The 17,050-nt window shown below is 44.0% G+C and overlaps 1 protein-coding gene and 1 long non-coding RNA gene across 4 annotated transcripts in view; one reads left to right on the plus strand and one right to left on the minus strand.

The window, feature by feature from the left end:
- Positions 1-2,667: 2,667 nt before the first annotated feature.
- LOC121287252 lies at positions 2,668-6,583 on the minus strand. The gene is made up of 4 exons (XR_005945165.1): positions 6,298-6,583; positions 4,335-4,416; positions 3,422-3,502; positions 2,668-3,296 (listed from the first exon to the last, which is right to left on the minus strand). It is a non-coding gene; the product is annotated as an uncharacterized LOC121287252 (long non-coding RNA).
- A 411-nt stretch (positions 6,584-6,994) lies between these two features.
- The window catches only part of LOC121286708 (RNA-binding E3 ubiquitin-protein ligase MEX3C-like), a 30,306-nt gene continuing 20,250 nt past the window's right edge, over positions 6,995-17,050 (plus strand). The window contains exon 1 of one of the 3 annotated variants that reach the window (XM_041203707.1): positions 6,995-7,094. In XM_041203707.1, coding sequence (XP_041059641.1) covers positions 7,046-7,094 — 49 coding nt within the window. In that variant the 5' untranslated portion in view covers positions 6,995-7,045. Of the gene's footprint in view, positions 7,095-7,596; positions 7,734-7,918; positions 8,058-17,050 lie in introns of those variants that run through there. The other 2 variants (XM_041203706.1, XM_041203708.1) reach the window with 2 other exon arrangements.

Here is a 17,050-nt window from a genome sequence, read left to right on the forward strand (position 1 = left end):
ATTTCAGTTCATAGGAAACAAAAGATCCACTAATGGGAATGGTTGGTAACAATGAACCCAAGTAGAATATCCAGAGCAAAATACAAAAACACAATATTGACATTATTAATACTTCTCATACTAGTAATGACATTTACTGTAGTAACCATACTGTAATCCATGCCACTTTAAGAAACCAAATATAAAAATAAAGGCACTATTTTCTGCTTGTTTTCTGAAGACATCAACTCCTTGCTGGGGCACAAAGCACCCTTCAGTTCCTTACCTTTATTCATGGGTGACATTGTCACAGGGCTATCTGAAGGCAGGGGTTGTCATAGCAAACTTATATTTTATCCTTACTCAACGTGTACTCAACATGCAGGATTTGCTGCAAAACAGTTAAATCAGGAACGCTGACAGATTGTTCCTATCCCTAACTCAGAGGCACTGAAGCCAATTATACCTCCATTACCAAATCAAAATTGGGACCTGCTTGGTCTATTATTTCAGTCACTCTGCTGGATAAACTTTGAACCATTAAGGGTGCACAAACATTAATTTGTTAACCTTTTAGATAGTTTGATAACAGCAATTTGCATTTAAACCTTCAATGTAGTAAAACATCCCGAGGTGCTTCACAGGAGAATTATCAAGAAAAGTTTGATGCTAAGACACATATGGGGATATTAGAATAGGTGACCAAAACATTGGTCAGAGGTAGGTTTTAAGGAACGTCTTAAAGGAGAATAGAGAGGTGGAGAGTCTTTGGGAGGATATTCCAGAGCTGAGGGCTAAGGTAGGTGAAGGTATAATCATCAAAGGTGCAGCAATTAAAGCAAGAAGCCAGAATTGAGGAGTGCAAAAATCTGTGTCGTAGAGCTGGACAAGGTTACATAGATAGGGAGAGGTGAGGCCATGGCAAAATTGGAAAACAAGGATGAAAATTTTAATATTGAGGTATTGCTGGATCAGGAGCTAAAATGGGTCAGTGAACACAGGTGTGATGGATGAAGAAACTAGTGCAAGTTAGGATATGGGCAGCAGAGTTTTGGATACCTCAGACAGTGATCAGGGAGAGAAATATGGCAGGACTTTTGTTTTGGAGTCAGGAAATGATTCTGGCTCCACATGCCAAACGTGATTTTTGTTGATTGGTCAATTAATGGCCAGAAGGCCACTTGCTGACCAACTAATTACAGCGGGCAGGCTCCCAATACTGTAGGGCCAATAGAAGGTTCCCTAACAGTGAGATAGCTGCAGCCTGCTGATGCAGGTAAGGGAGGGAGAGGGCAACTCAAAATGGAGGTGATGTCTTAACACTTTTAAAATTTTTGAAATTACAAATGGCCACAGTTGCCAGACTGCCTTCGTGGAGGAAGAACACTTCCCAGCTGTCCTAAAGCCATTTGTAAGTCAGCTGAGGTGAGGAGGGATGCCTAAATAGCGAAATGGAATGCCTGCTCATTGCTCTACCTCCTCCCTTCTCTGGCCGTGTTTCGACCATTGCAGTGGGCCTATTTGCCAAATAGAATTGCCAGTTGGTGCAGGAGATAGGCTTTCATAGGCCTCTTAATGGCTTCAATTGACTACCCACCAGTTGCAGATGGGTTGAAGTCTTGCACCCATGCCCCCAACCCAGTTTCCTTAAAAATGGTGCAGAGGAGGAACCAAGCCAACAAATCAGTATGCCAGCCAGCCGTGGGGAACTCTGGGCCTGTCCACCTCTGTTCCCGCCTCCAGCGGGCTTACAAATTTTTGCCTATAGAGTCAGTGGTCAAGGAACACAGTTTGTGGCGGGGTCGATCAGTAACGGCTTTGGTTTTCCCAATGTTTAGTTGGAGCAAATCTCTGCTTATCCAGATTTTGAAATCAGGCCAACAGTGTGACAAATCAGAGACAGTGGGTGAGTTGAGAGAGGCAGTGGGGAAGTAGAGTTTGATATTGTCAGCATACATGTGGAACCTGTACAAGATAGACAGGGCAAATGTAGCATTTTTAAAAACAAATGTCATGTATGTAGGCATTATAGTTTTCTTTATTTGGCCATGGAATGCTGACATTGCTGACAAGGCCAGCATTTATTGCCCCTCCCCAATTACCCTTGAGATGGCGGTGGTGAACCACCTTCTGGATTCACTGCAGTCCATGTATTGTAGGTGCACCCACATTGCTGTTAGGGAGGAAATTCCAGGATTTTGACCCAGTGACAATGAAAGAACGACAATATATTTCCAACTTAGGATGGTGTGGGATTTGGAGGACAGCTTGCTGGTGGTGGAGTTCCCTTGCACCTGCTGCCCTTGTCTTTCCATGTTGTAGAAGTCAGGGTTTCGGGAGGTGCTGTCGACGGATCCTTGGTTAGTTGCTGCAGTGCTTCCAGTAGATGGTACGCACTGCTGTTACTGCCTGCTGGTGGTGAATTTCTTCCTTTAATCTTTTTCTCTGGCTTAAAAAAATCTACCTAAATTTCCTTCTAACTATCAACTAATTTACTAATCTTTAGCTTGTTTCTCCTGGCAGATGAACCCCTCACATAAATGAACCATTTACCTGGAATTAGATGCAGCTCACCTCACTTCAGAGGCTCTGTAGTCACCTGCAATCTGCCTTCCATTGTGCACTACTTTTTGCTAAAAGCCTTAAACCCTTGTCCTAATAAATAAAGTAAAATATAGACATTGTAACACGCTTTAAGAATTTTAATTTGTCTTACAAAAGATTTTAGAATTCGAATGTTTCAACTTATGCCAGACTTAGTTCTTGTTATTTTCAATTCCCTTGGTATCAAAATTTGTGTCCAAAACGGAGGCTTTCCTATCCAGACTTCTGGCTTCTTTATGATTCTGAAACCATCTCTCTTTGTTACATCAGGAGGTATAGTTTCAATGAGATATGAGCCATTAACCTCAGTCTTTCTTTTTCCTGAGATAGAAAGCTCCAAAGCACATTGCGCAAGTTTTAAATATCTCCTGGCACCATTCAAAGACTATTCAGTCCTCCTCGTATCCTGGCTAACATTCCTCCCTCAACCACAAACAGATTAACTGGCAATTCATCTCATTGGTGCATGGGGGAATCTTGTGTACAAAATGGCGACTGAATTTACCTACATAACAGCAATAAATGCACTTCAAAGTAATTCATTGTTTGGGAAATATGAGAGATGTTCCTGAACGTGATGGTATTTGTTCCTTATTTACCCTTTCATCCTTGCACTGATCCTCACTCCTATAATTGAGAGATGGAGTAGATAACATTGTCTTTTGGCTTTAAGTTTTTACAAGACTTGTGTTTTTCAAGGTGTGCCATCGTCTCTGCAAAGTGGATAAAAATAGCTGATAAATCTTGTCATACAAACACATGGGCAAAGTTCAACATACATGTTTGAGTATTATATCGTCATGAGTTTAATCTCCAATGTAACTTGAAATTTTCTGACCTTCATTGGGCATTTTACTTCAGAAATCAGAAATTCCAAACCTGTTGGAATGAGTGACCAACAAGGACAAGGTGTACAAATCTGAAATAGTGAAATATATATATATTATATATATATACACTTATATATAAACACATTGATGTGAACTAATCTTATTACTAAAAAACAAAATTTTAATTCAGATTAGTAACTGTAGGTTCTCATATTTCACAATAACAGGCCATAGAAATTAAAGTAAAACATGAAATTTGTAATTGGTATTGAAATTGCTTTGGTAGTGAATTTTAAACCAAATTCTGCTCTTTTTTAATTTATCATAAATATTTTACTGGTAACGTTCATGTATAATTTACAGGATATGTGGTCCTAACAACTACCATATATTCATGAGCTTTGTTTGGAAATTGCAAGGTATTACACCAAGAAAATGTGTTTATGTGTGGCAGAATGCTACCTACCACTTGTTGGGAAATGTTATTTTTATTTTCTGGCACTGTGATCACTCAGTGAAAATGTAATTGAAAGAAAAAAGACAAATCCAAGCGGCGACATGACTTATGTTCCTTTCATGTGAATTATATTTGATGCATTACGTGAACAATGAAGTTAAAAGATCTGACTCATTGCTATATTTCAGGCCAATGTTTAACAGTCTGAGAAATGAATTGGCAGGTAACCAAATTCTCCCACCCCCAACTGGTGAACATATACCATGGATTTTATGGAGTCAGGAAAGGACAGAAAGACTCTCCTATTTCTACATTTGTCTACTTGTGAGAAACATTGAAATGTTAACACAACACTAATAAAAAATGTGCCAAAAAGCTCTAAGGCCGCTTCTAATTGACTACAGTTCAGAGGGCATAACAAGATATCTGATTCAAGAAGTATTTAAAAAAATCATAAAAAATACCTGGAAAAACTCAGCAGGTCTGGCAGCATCGGCGGAGAAGAGTACAGTTGACGTTTCGAGTCCTCATGACCTTTCAACAGAACTAAGTAAAAATAGGAAAGGGGTGAAATATAAGCTGGTTTAAGGGGGGAGGGGAGTGGTTGTTGGGACAAGCAAGCAGTGATAGGAGATAACCAAAAGGTGTCACAGACAAAAGAACAATGAGGTGTTGATGGTGGTGATATTATGTAAAAGAATGTGCTAATTAAGAATGGATAACTGGACAAGCAAGGTAGCTCTAGTGGGGGGTGGGGTGAAATAAGACTAAAAGGGCATAAAAGGTATAGATAAATGACTGGTGGAATACATTAAAAATAATGGAAATAGGTGGGAAAAGAAAAATCTATATAAATTATTGGAAAAAAGGAGGATCGGAAAGGGGGTGGGGATGGAGGAGAGAGTTCATGATCTAAAATTATTGAACTCAATATTCAGTCCGGAAGGCTGTAAAGTGCCTAGTCGGAAGATGAGGTGCTGTTCCTCTTGAACTGAGGACTCTGGAAATTTGGATTTTTCCCAATCACTTGTTAATGTATATGCCAAGTTGTGTTAAATTGAAGTATGCAATAAATGTTGCAGATTGCAATTGAAACTATGCAGATTATACATAAATCATTACCTAAGAAATATCATTTTTTTTATTTGATGTATCCATTACTTTTTGATTAATACATGCTGATGTGTGTTTATTATTTTTATGTATAATTCTAAGCACAAAGTAAATCTTTCTATATTCTGTTTTCATTGCTACATTCAGACGCATTATTTATTATGCAGTATGAAGTAATTTCTCCCCTTCCTTCCTGAAGGTATTAGATCCTTTATGAATTATGAGCCTTGATACACAATAGACTATTTGATCGTGGAAGAGATCAGAACGTAACAAAAAGGGATCCTTAATCCAATGTTTATCTTTCCTTACTCTCAACAGCAATTTCTAATGAGAAGCCCAAGTGGTTCAATTGGTAGTACTCCTGCCTCTGAGCTAGAAGACCTAGGTTCAAGTCCCAGTCTGGGATTTGTTAGCAGTAGGAGTATTCATGTGACTTAAAACAGGTTATTAATCAGCTAAAACAATCCTTCCACCATTCTCCAAAGGGAGGAGTGTGAAGGTATTCCAAACAAAGTATTCTGAGCTATCACCACATAAACCAGACGAGTGATTGAACTTGTGATCTTGATGGCTGCTTGCTATATTGCTCAAGTTTGCTTTATTAACAAAAACATGAAATTAAGAATGATTAACATATCTAAATGTGATTTCCCATTTTTAAGCAATATATTGCTTTGATAATTCTATGCGCCTGTTCCAGTCCTATAACAAATTTTCACCACCAAACGGATGTCCCAAAGTGTTATACACCCAATGAAATACTTATTGAAGCGCAGTCACTTTTGTCATGTAGGAAACACAGCAGCCAATTTACACACCGGCTTTCACAAACAACAATGTGCTAGTGACTACATACTCTGTTTCACTAATGTTGATTGAGGGGTGGGGTGGGGGAATAAATATTGGCCAGGAGACTTCTGTTCTTCTTCAAAAATAGTCCCACAGGATCTTTTACATCCATCCAAGAGATATAGAGAAGGGTCTTGGAGTTTAATACCTCATCCAAAAGGTGGCACCTCCGGCACTGCAGCACTCCCCTCAAGTGGGAGAATCAGCCTTGATTATTTTTTTGAGGGAGGGGAGGGGAGGGGAGGGGAGGGGGAGGGGAGGGGGAGGGGGAGGGGAGGGGGAGGGGGAGGGAAGGGGGAGGGGGAGCTCAACCACGCCCACGCCTCCGCCCCCGCCCCGGGAGTCGGATTTGAATCCAAGGTCTTTTGCCTGGGAGGCCAGAAGTGCGACCACACTGACTGGGCGACCCAGAACCCCATCTCCAGGAAGCTGATGCGTGGCTAGAGCTGCACGGACACTCACTCGGCCCCCGGGATGAGTGAAGTTTCTTCGCCGACGGGCAGCCAACCGCCTCCATTCTTCCATGTGGTGGTGTCTCTGGCCTGTCGTTGAGCACATAACATGTCAGCCTGTGTGTGTGTGTGTGTGTGTGTGTGTGCGCGCCCTGACCCCTGACCCGGCGGCGGATGGCCGGTTCCCATTGTTTTGCTGTGGTGACGTCACTGAGCACATTTCCCGGTTTGAGTGAGTGAGTGAGTGAGGGAGTGAGAGAGAGAGAGAGAGAGAGAGAAACAAAGAAAAAAAGGAGGGAGGGAGAGACAGACACACACACACACACACGGCGGAGTGGGGGGGGGGAGGGGGACGGGAGAGGAAAGGGCACAGGGAGCGTGAGGCGTTCAGGCACAGGGCGGGCGGGAGGGAGGGAGGGAGGGAGGGGGGGCGGGGTGGGAGGGGGAGGGAGAGAGAGACAGCGCGCGCGCGACACACAGAGAGAGAGAGAGAGAGAGAGGGACAGAGACAAAGGGAGGGAGGAGAGCGCGAGGTCGGGCGCAGGCGCAGAGAAGGGAGGAGAGCACGAGCTCTGAGCGGGGCGGGAGGAGAGAGAGAGAAAAAAAGGGAGTGCATACGCGCGTGCGCGCAAGGGAGCCCCCGGGGGGGTGGGGAGAGAGAGGGAGGGAGCGAGCGAGCGCGCGCGAGCCAGCCAGCCAGCCAGCGAGCGAGCCCGGACTCTCGCGCACCGAGAGCCAGCCGGCCGGGCGGCCGCGGGATGCCAGGCTCCATGTTCTCGGAGATGGAGCCTGTCAGCGACACTGGCGGTAACAACAACAACAACGGCGGCGGCGGCGGCGGCGGCGGGGAGAGTGGGAGCAGCAGCGGCGGCGGCGGTGGCGGGACCGGTGCGGTGGTTGTTGTTGGTGCCAGTGGAGGGGGGGCCGCCGCCGCCGTCGTCGTCGCTGCTGCTGCTGCCGGCGGCGGCGGCGGCGGCGGGGGGGGGACGGAGGAGGAGCAGAAATCATTGCGGCTCGCCTTGGATCACCTCTCCATCTTGGGGCTGGGGGAGGAAGGAGACGGCCTCTTGGGCGAGGTGGGGGGAGGAGGAGGAGGAGGAGGAGGAGTCGGTGGAGTGGTGGTGGTGGTGGCTGAGGAGGACGAGGAGGAGGAGGAAGAGGAGGAGGAGGAGTTGGTGGAGGTGCTGGAGGTGGAGGAGGAGGTGGAGGAGGAGGAGGAGGAGAGCGGCATGAATGGGCTGGTCGGGCTGCCGCACTCGGCCGCCTCGCTCTTCCACCCGCCGCTGGTGCCGCCGCCCCCCCCGCCGTTGCCGCCGCCGCCGTTGCCGCCCCCCCCCCCGCTCTTCACCATGCCCGGGGACCCCGGGCGCAGGAAGAGCGTCAACATGACCGAGTGTGTCCCGGTGCCCAGCTCCGAGCATGTGGCCGAGATCGTTGGAAGGCAAGGTAAAGACTGAGAAAGCCACCAAAATAATAAACACAACACTTTATTTTTTTTTGGGGGGGGGGGGGGGGGGGCAGGAGGAGGAGGAGGAGGAGGAGGAGGAGGCGAAAAAAAAGTTTTGCCAACTCCAAAGGAGGATGGAAATAGTTTTAAGCAGCAGCAACACAAGCAAGCTGGCGATGCAAGATACCTATATTTAAAAAAAATGTGCGTTTAACTTTTTAAAATAAAAGGAAACTTGATCAAACACAGGCTGGAATGCAAAAGAAAAACCCTCGAGAGGTCCAAACGTTTTCTTAACGCATGGGATTTATTGTGCAAAATGTGTACGTTGGGATGGGGGGGGGGGGGGGAGACCTGTATTTGAGTGGTTTATTGTTCCAAAAGGTGCTTTCATTATGGGGGTCTCACCTCCCTAAAGTGTTTTGTTGCGGTAGTATGGTTCGATTTGACTATTTCATGCCAGGAGCTGATGGTTTATTAATAATTTTTTTTTGTGTGCTCGCGTTATTGAAAGACGTTGAGACTCAAGTTTGGGTTTAATGCAGTTCCTTTGTGTGGGCTGGCGCGAAGGGATAGAAATAGCTTTTTTTTGTGTGTGCAGGACTTGCATGGATGAAGTAGCGCAATTGAGGCGTTGGAGCGTTTAGTAACGAAATCCCCATCCGATGTAAATCTTCAATTCCTTTGTGAATTGCAATCTGCGAACAAAATATTGCTTTATTTAAATACTTCATTTTATGTGGAGAATATTGTTCACTTGGAAATTGGGACGGTTCCGTTATTATTTTTCTGGGTATACATTCCCTAAACACACACACACACGCACACACAAGCTTGGTGGATGGATATTCTGAATCCAACGCATTGTTGGAACTGGCCATTGTGTAAGGCTGGACTGAAAATTTCCTTCAAACGCATTATTTTGTTCCAGTATTATATAAGCAGAAAGTGTAAGTTTTTGTGTTGGAATTGAAGGTGACGATCATTTTTTAGTAAATGGAGACCGATTTTTCACTGGTTCATTGTTTCCTTTGTTCAGGAATCAAACCATGCTCTGATTTATATGCTGACATCATAGGCTGTAGGACTGGGAGTCTGGGATTGATTTAAGTGTTTCACATTTTTGCTTTTGTTTCCAGAGCTGCAAATATTGCCATAATTTGAATAGATTAATTTCCATAATTCCTTTAGATAGCAAAATTGACTTAAGGCATTTGAGCATTGTTTTTACTAAAGTGAGTATTTAAATTGGAAAAGAAAATGTGGTCAAACTAGGGTTCTTGCTGAGCCATTGTGCAATTTTGAATACTTACAACTGTCGTGCACATTTATTTGGTAAATGCTAACTTAATAGGGTTTTGTTTTTATGTAAAGATGAAATAACCTGTTTAGCATTACAAATACACACTGAAAATGTTTAATAAAATAGATATATTCTTTCAACGTGGGCTTACGGAAATATCTAAACTGGATTTTGAAGAAAATATTTAAACTACAGGAGTTATCACTTTGCATTTCTGCTAATGAATGATACTGGCATAGTTATTTTTGACCCAGGTATGAATAACCTCTTTAAAGACCACTAGAGCAACATAATAGTATAGAAACTTGAGCACACTTGGAAATTGCAGATCTGTATATTCATTGCAAAGTAAATGGTTGCTTTCTTGCAAGTTTTATTTTCCTTTCTCCCTTTGCTCCTTCATTCCCTTCTTTTGAATTTAGATTCAAATTTGGAGCCTGATTGGCAGCCGTTGGATGCCTCATGCAAGTAGCTGAGCATTTTTCATTGTTGAGGCTAGACACCGAGCTCTTGGGCTGTTTGACTGGAGAGTAATCACATCCAAGCTTGATAGTGCCCTCAACCTGATGCTTACACGTACATAAAGTGGTAATCAAGTGTGGGAACCCTCAACAATTATCGCGTGGGCTCAGTTGGTTTTGGGTACACTTGCCAGATAAGTGGTTGAAAGTTTTCATTTTCATATGAAGTGCATGTCAGCATGCTGAGCAATTTCCAGAAACTGAATTTTGTGTCACCTCACTTGAACCAGTTATGTCACTTTGGCCTTGAGTGTTTAAATTGACTTGCAACAAAAAGTAAATAAGTTCAGGCAAGAGTAAGTTACTATTTTAAATTTCCACTGCTAAACCTGGATAAATTCCACCCGGTCATACAGCCCTTGCCAAGTGAATAATGGCTTTATTTCTGATTTTAGCGATCCCTTGAACAAACTAGCTTGGCCTTGTTTAGCATTTCCCTAAAAAATGTACCACCCTCTAGTTGGTGCTCAGTCAGCTGCGCTAATAAAATGAGACTTTTTGGAAATTGAACATTTTAGATTATATTTCCTGATTTGTGATTCCTTCCCTTTCCCCTCCACTTTTGTGTTTTCCTATAATTTCATGATGCCTTTCTTTTTTAAACTTTATTTCCATCAGTTTATGCTTATTACATGTTAACTTTAGAAAGCAATAGATTGGTAGCATCATACCTTATCAGTAAGACCAGTGCTTTCCAATGGGGGAAAAGGGGCAAGAGTTGTTTGGGGCTGAGCTGGCAGTTTGAGTAGAGGGCTGGGATCAGTTTATATATAAAGCCTGGGAAAACCTTGAAAAACAGGAGAAAATAATTTGAAAATTGAGATATGCATATACTCTCTCAAAGCCACTCACCATTGGATATGCTTGTTTTGGTATTCAAAATATAATTAATTAAATAAACCAATTAGCTGCTGTTTTCAGAAATTATTGCTATATAGACTGTGGTTTTGTCCTCCCTAAAACAACTACACTTTTTTTACATGCAACATTTCATTTCTTACAAAAATGTAAAACTTGAATCTGCAAGAAGGGAGCGAGAAAGCATCACATGCTGTTATAAATTATTTCCGTTCCCCCCCCCAATCTAATTTTTCTTGCTGTTCCCTTGAAAGTTTTTATTTTATTCATTCATGGGATGTGGGCTTTGCTGGTTGGGTCAACATTTATTGCCCATCCCTAGTTGCCCTTGAGAAGGTGGTGGTGAGCTGCCTTCTTGAACCACTGCAGACCCTGTAGTGTAGGTACACCCACTGTGCTGTTAGGACGGGAGATCCAAGATTTTGACCAGTGACAGTGAAGGAACAGCGATATATTTCCAAGCCAGGATAGTGAGTGAATTGGAGGGGAACCTCCAGGTGGTGGTGTTCCCAATTATCTGCTGCCCTTGGCCTTCTAGATGGAATTGGTCATGGATTTGGAAGGTGCTGTCTAAGGAGCAATGGTGAATTCCTGCAGTGCGTCTTGTAGATGGTACACACTGCTGCTACTGTGCGTCAGTGGTGGAGGGAATGAATGTTTGTGGATGTTGTGCCAATCAAGTGGGCTGCTTTGTCCTGGATGATGTCAAGCTTCTTGATTGTTGTGGGAACTGCATTCATCCAGGTAAATGGGGAGTATTCCATCACACTCCTGAGTTGTGCCTTGTAGATGGTGGACAGGCTTTGGGGAGTCAGGAGGTGAGTTACCTGCCGCAGGACCTGCCTCTGCCACAGGACTAGCTTCTGACCTGCTCTTGTAGCTACAGTATTTATATGGCTAGTCCAGTTCAGATTCTGGCCAATGGTAATCCCCAGGATGTTGATAGTTGGGGATTCAGTAATGGTAATACCATTGAACGTCAAGGGGCGATGGTTAAATTATGTCTTGTTGGAGATAGTCATTGTGTGGTGTGAATGTTCCTTGCCACTTGTCAGCCCAAGCCTTGGATACTATCCAGGTCTTGCTGCATTTGGATGTGGACTGCTTCAGTATCTGAGGATACGCGAATGGTGCCGAACACTCTGCAATCATCAGCGAACATTCCCACTTGTGACCTTGTGATGGAGGGAAGATCATTGATGAAGCAGCTGAAGATGGTTGGGCCTAGGACGCTACCCTGAGGATCTCCTGCCGTGGTGTCCGGGAACTGAGATGACTGACCTCCAACAATCACAACTATCTTCCTTTGTGCTTTTTATGACTCCAGCCAATGGAGAATTTACCCCCTGATTCGCATTGACTCCAGTTTTGCTAGGGCTCCTTGATGCCGCACTCGCTTCAATGCAGCCTTGATGTCATGGGCAGTCACTTTCACCTCACCTGGGGAGTTCAGCTCCTTTGTCCATGTTTCATGGAAGGCTGTAATGAGGTCAGGAGCTGAGTGGCCCTGGCGGAACCCAAGCTTGCTGTCAGTGAGCAGGTTATTGCTAAGCAAGTGCCGCTTGATAGCATTGCTGATGACCCCTTCCATGACTTTACTGATGATAGAGAGTAGGCTGGGGCAATAATTGGCCAGGTTGGATTTGTCCTTTTTGTGTTCAGGATATACTTGGGCAATTTTCCACATAGTCGAGTAGATGCCAGTGTTGTAGCTGTACTGGAACAGCTTGGCTAGGGGTGTGGCAGGTTCTGGAGTACAAGCCTTCAGTGCTATTGCCGGAATATTGTTACGGCCCGTTGCCGTCGCACTATCCAGTGAATTCAGTTGTTTCTTGATATCACGTGGAGTGAATTGAATTGGCTGAACACTGGCATTTGTGATGCTGGGGAACCTCCGGAGGAGGTCAAGATGGATCAACCACTCAGCACTTCTGGTTGAAGATTGTAGCAAATGCTACAGCCTTAACCTATGCACTGATATGCTGGGCTCCCCCATCGTTGAGGATGGGGATATTTATGGCGCCCCCACCTCCAGTGAGTTGTTTAATTGTCCACCACCACTCATGGCTGGATATGGTAGGACTTAGAGCTTGGATGTGGTCCGTTGGTTATGGGATCGCTTAGTCCTATCACATGCTGCTTATGCTGTTTGGCACCAAGTAGTCCTAAATGCACCAGGTTGACTACCGCCACCTGCAAGTTCCCCTCCAAGTCACTCACCATCCTGACATGGAAGTATGTTGCCGTTCCTTCAGTGTCTCTGGGTCAAAATCCTGGAACTCACTTCCTGACACCACTGTGGGTGTACCTATGCCAAATGGATTGCAGCAGTTCAAGAAGGCAGCTCACCACCACCTTCTCAAGGGCAACTAGGGATGGGCAATAAATGCTGTCCCAGCCAGCTAAGCCCACACCCCATGAATGAATTTTAAAAAACCCTCATTTTCAGGTATGCCTGGGGCTGCTCCTGGCATTCCCCCTTGCATTCTTCTTTGAACTAGGGTTGATCCCCTGGCTTGATGGTAATGGTGGAGTTGGGGATATGCTGGGCAATGAGGTTACAGATTGTGATTGAATATAATTCTGCTGATGGCCCACAGCACCTCGTGGATGCCCAGTCTTGAGTTGCTAGATCTGTTTGGAATCAATGCCATTTAGCACAGTGATAGTGCCACACAATATGATAGAGGGTATCCTCAATGTAAAGGCAGGACTTTGTCTCCACAGCAAAAGACACGCCAATTGATACTGTCATGGCCAGATGCATCTGCAGCAGGCAGGCAGGTTGGTGAGGATGAGGTCAGGTATATTCTTCCTTCTTGTTGGTTCCCTCACCACCTGCTGCAGAGCCAGCCGAGCAGCTGCGTCCTCTACTGAGCCACTCTTGGTGATGGACATTGAAGTCCCCCACCCAGAGTACATTCTGCGTCCTTGCCACCGTCAGTGCTTCCTCCAAGTGGTGTTCAACATGGAGGAGTACTGATTCATCAGCTGAGAGCAGTACGTGGTAATCAGGAGGTGTCCTTGCCCATGTTTGACCTGATGCCATGAGAATTCATGGGGTCTGGAGTCAATGTAGGGGACACTCAGAGCAACTCCCTCCTGACTGTACCATTGTGCCGCCACTTCTGCAGGGATGGTGATAGTGGTGTCTGGTACATTGTAACATATTCCGTTAGGATGACTGTCAGGCTGTTGCTTGACTAGCCTGCGAGACAGCTCTCCCAATTTTGGCACTAGCCCTCAGATGTCAGTAAGGAGGACTTTGCAGGGTCGACAAGGCTGAGTTTTGCCATTGTTGTTTCCCGTGCCTAGGTCGATGCCGGATAGTCCGCCCAGTTTCATTCCTTTCTTGAGACCTTGTAGCAGTTTGATACAATTGAGTGGCTTGCATTGGTGTGGTTTTGGAGTCACATGTAGGCCAGACCAGGTAACCTCGGCAGATTTCCTTCCCTAAGTGAACCAGATTGACAGCGGTTTCATGGTGGTCATTAGATTTTTAATTCCAGTTTTTTATTGAATTCAAATTCCACCAACTCCCGTGGCTGGATTCGAACCCAGGTCCCCAAAGCATTACCCTGGATCTCTGGATTACTAGTCCAGCAACAATACCACTACACCCTCCCCCATTCTGTTAGAGTTCTAAGGATCCCTCTGGTATCCTGTCCAAGTGGATACATGCAAGGCAGATGGTGAGTGTCGGTGGGCTATTGCTCTAGAGGTAGAGAAGATCATTTGACTTTGATCTAGGCCTTCCCTGCTGGAATATCCAGCAGTACTCTGAATAGTGACCAGCAGTGGACAGGCTCGTTCTATGCTTGTTCCCTTCGCACAAGCCACTACTGCACTTGCTGTCCAAAGCCCTGGGATGAAATTTGGGGTAACTAGTATTTCTACATACATGTCCCTACCAGATATCTAACCTGCAACCCCCCTGGTCAGTTCCATATGGAACAGTGTTTAACTGATTTTTTTTTTCAAAAAAAAAAATAGCTAATACCTTAAACACTCCTGCGCGTTGTGCTGATCAGGCTGACAGGTTTGTAAATTTTTTTCATATTTAAAGCTGTCCACCTGTTGTCTGGAGCGTTATAAACTGAGCAGCCAGTTAGATTACAACACTGGCTGTTACAAGTATACATCCTCTTCTGATATAGCAATTTAGATCTCTGGTTTGAACTTCACTGTTTGCTCTAGACTTTTTTCTCCATCTAATTAGTTTAAAGTAAAAATGGGTGATGATTACTGTTTTGGTAACCCTGAGATAGGAATGAAATTAAATTTATTTGATTTTATAATTTATTTAAGATCAGTTGAAGGAGTAGGAAAGAGACTAAAAAAGGAAAGGCACTTGCCACTAGAGTCAACCAATTGTTAGTAAGTAACCAGTTCTAGAGTGCAGGCTGTAATCTTGGCCAAAGAGCAACACGGAGAATAGAAATTAAGATTTGCCTTAATTCTGCTTACTATAAACTGATAAGTCTATTGTTGATGGTTTGATTCACAGCATTAAAAGAAGGTGCCTATTTGTAATAGACATCAGGATATCTCATTACCATGTGAAAGAACAGTTTTGACTTGTGCTTGGTCACAATTAAATTACATCCCTTTTAGAAATGTCACTTTTCTAAAATTGGCAGTGAATATAATCTCTCATTTTTAGGAGTTAATTGTTTGTTCAACATCACTAGGTCTGGGCACACAGCACAAAACTGCTTAAAATTATTACCAATAAAAAGACTGAATTGGCAGAAGGGGCTCAACATTTTCTGTGTCACAACTCCGGCATTTATCCTTGGACTTCATTCATTCTGCAAAATCAAATTGAGAGTCTCGCTGAATTAAAAATGCTAGAGAAGGCTGGATGACACAACCAGCTGGAATACCATTCTTTCACCCCTGACACCTGGGTTTAATCCAGTTTGTGCAACTTGATGAGTGCTCACTTGCTGACTTGTGGGCTGTTTCAACCCCCAGGTCTGGGAGCAGCACAAAATAGCACAATGCGTGACCAATAAATATGCTGAATTGAAAGTCTTGCTCAAGTAGGATACATGGGTCACTATAGTAAAAACAAACATTTGTACAAATGCAATAGGAGTTTCACATCTGAAAATGGACATAAGGCACATTATTGAGGAAGGGGTCACTCCGTAGACCTGTGCTCCGCATCCAGTTTATCATTTGCTCATGCCCATAGTTCAGTAGTCTTCTATGTTTAGTGAGCTGATTTTTGTACTAGAATCCTTAGCATCATTTACTGTTGCACGTTAAATACCTTCTGTGGACACAGCTTTCTAATAGTTAAAATTGTAATTGAGGTATATGTATATGTCAATATAGCAAATTGTTGGGGAAATTCCTTTTTAGAAAGTTTAATAAGGTGGGGAGGGGATACTTTTTGTTGTCATCCAAATTAACAGAAAGGTCAAAAGTACAAACTGGTGGATACTTGATGTTGCAATTTTTATTTAAGGGGATGGACTTTATATATCCCTCCTGACATGCCTACCTGCAGCAATGTACATTACCTAAGGTTGTGCCCTATGCATTGCCCATGTGAATTTTTTTTTTTCATGGGATGTGAGCATCACTGGTTAAGCCAGCATTTATTGCCCATCCCTAATTCCCCTTTTTCAGAGGGCATTTTAAGAATCAGCCCCATTGCTGTGAGTGTGGAGTAACAGGTAAGCCAGACCAAGTAAGGGCAGCAGATTTCGTTTCCTAAAGGACATTAGTGAACCAGATAGGTTTTTATGACAAATCAGCAATGGTCATCATTCGACTTTATTGAATTCAAATTTCACCATGTGCCATGGTAGGATTCAAACTCAGGTCCCCAAAGCATTACAGTGGGTCACTGGAACACCAGTCCAGTAACAATACCACTATGCCACTGCCTCCCCTCCTGAGTCAGCAGGCTATTCAACCACAGGGAGCATCATAGTTTACTCTTTAATATACATGCTTGAACTTGGTTTTGGGATAACTACTTTATAAATGGTTGTGGTGGGGATTTATACATCGCAGTTTCTTCAGTTGGGCAAGGGCTCATTTTAGAATTCAGGTAATAATTTTAAAAATAAGTCCTATGTTCCTTAACTGCTGCTTTTACAAAAGTAAGGATGTCATGTTGGAGTTGTATAGAACCTTGGTGAGGCCACAGCTGAAATACTGTGTGCAGTTCTGGTCGCCACATTATAGGAAGGATGTGATTGCACTGGAGGGGGTGCAGAGGAGATTCACCAGGATGTTGCCTGGGATGAAACATTTATGTTATGAAGAGAGGTTGGATAGACTTGGGTTGTTTTCGTTGGAGCAAAGAAGATAGGGCGACCTGATCGAGGTGTACAAGGTTATGAGAGGCATGGACAGGGTGGATAGGGAGCAGCTGTTCCCCTTAGTTGAAGGGCCAGTCATGAGGGGACATAAGTTCAAGGTGAGGGGCAGGAGGTTTAGGGGGGGATGTGAGGAAAAACTTTTTTACCCAGAGGGTGGTGCCAGTCTGGAATGCGCTGCCTGGGAGGTGGTGGAGGCAGGTTGCCTTACATCCTTTAAAAAGTGCCTGGATGAGCACTTGGCACGTCATAACATTCAAGGCTGTGGGCCAAGTGCTGGTAAATGGGATTAGGTA

This window comes from Carcharodon carcharias, chromosome 14, assembly GCF_017639515.1.
Source record: "Carcharodon carcharias isolate sCarCar2 chromosome 14, sCarCar2.pri, whole genome shotgun sequence".
In the NCBI taxonomy this organism is placed as follows: Eukaryota; Metazoa; Chordata; class Chondrichthyes; order Lamniformes; family Lamnidae; genus Carcharodon; species Carcharodon carcharias.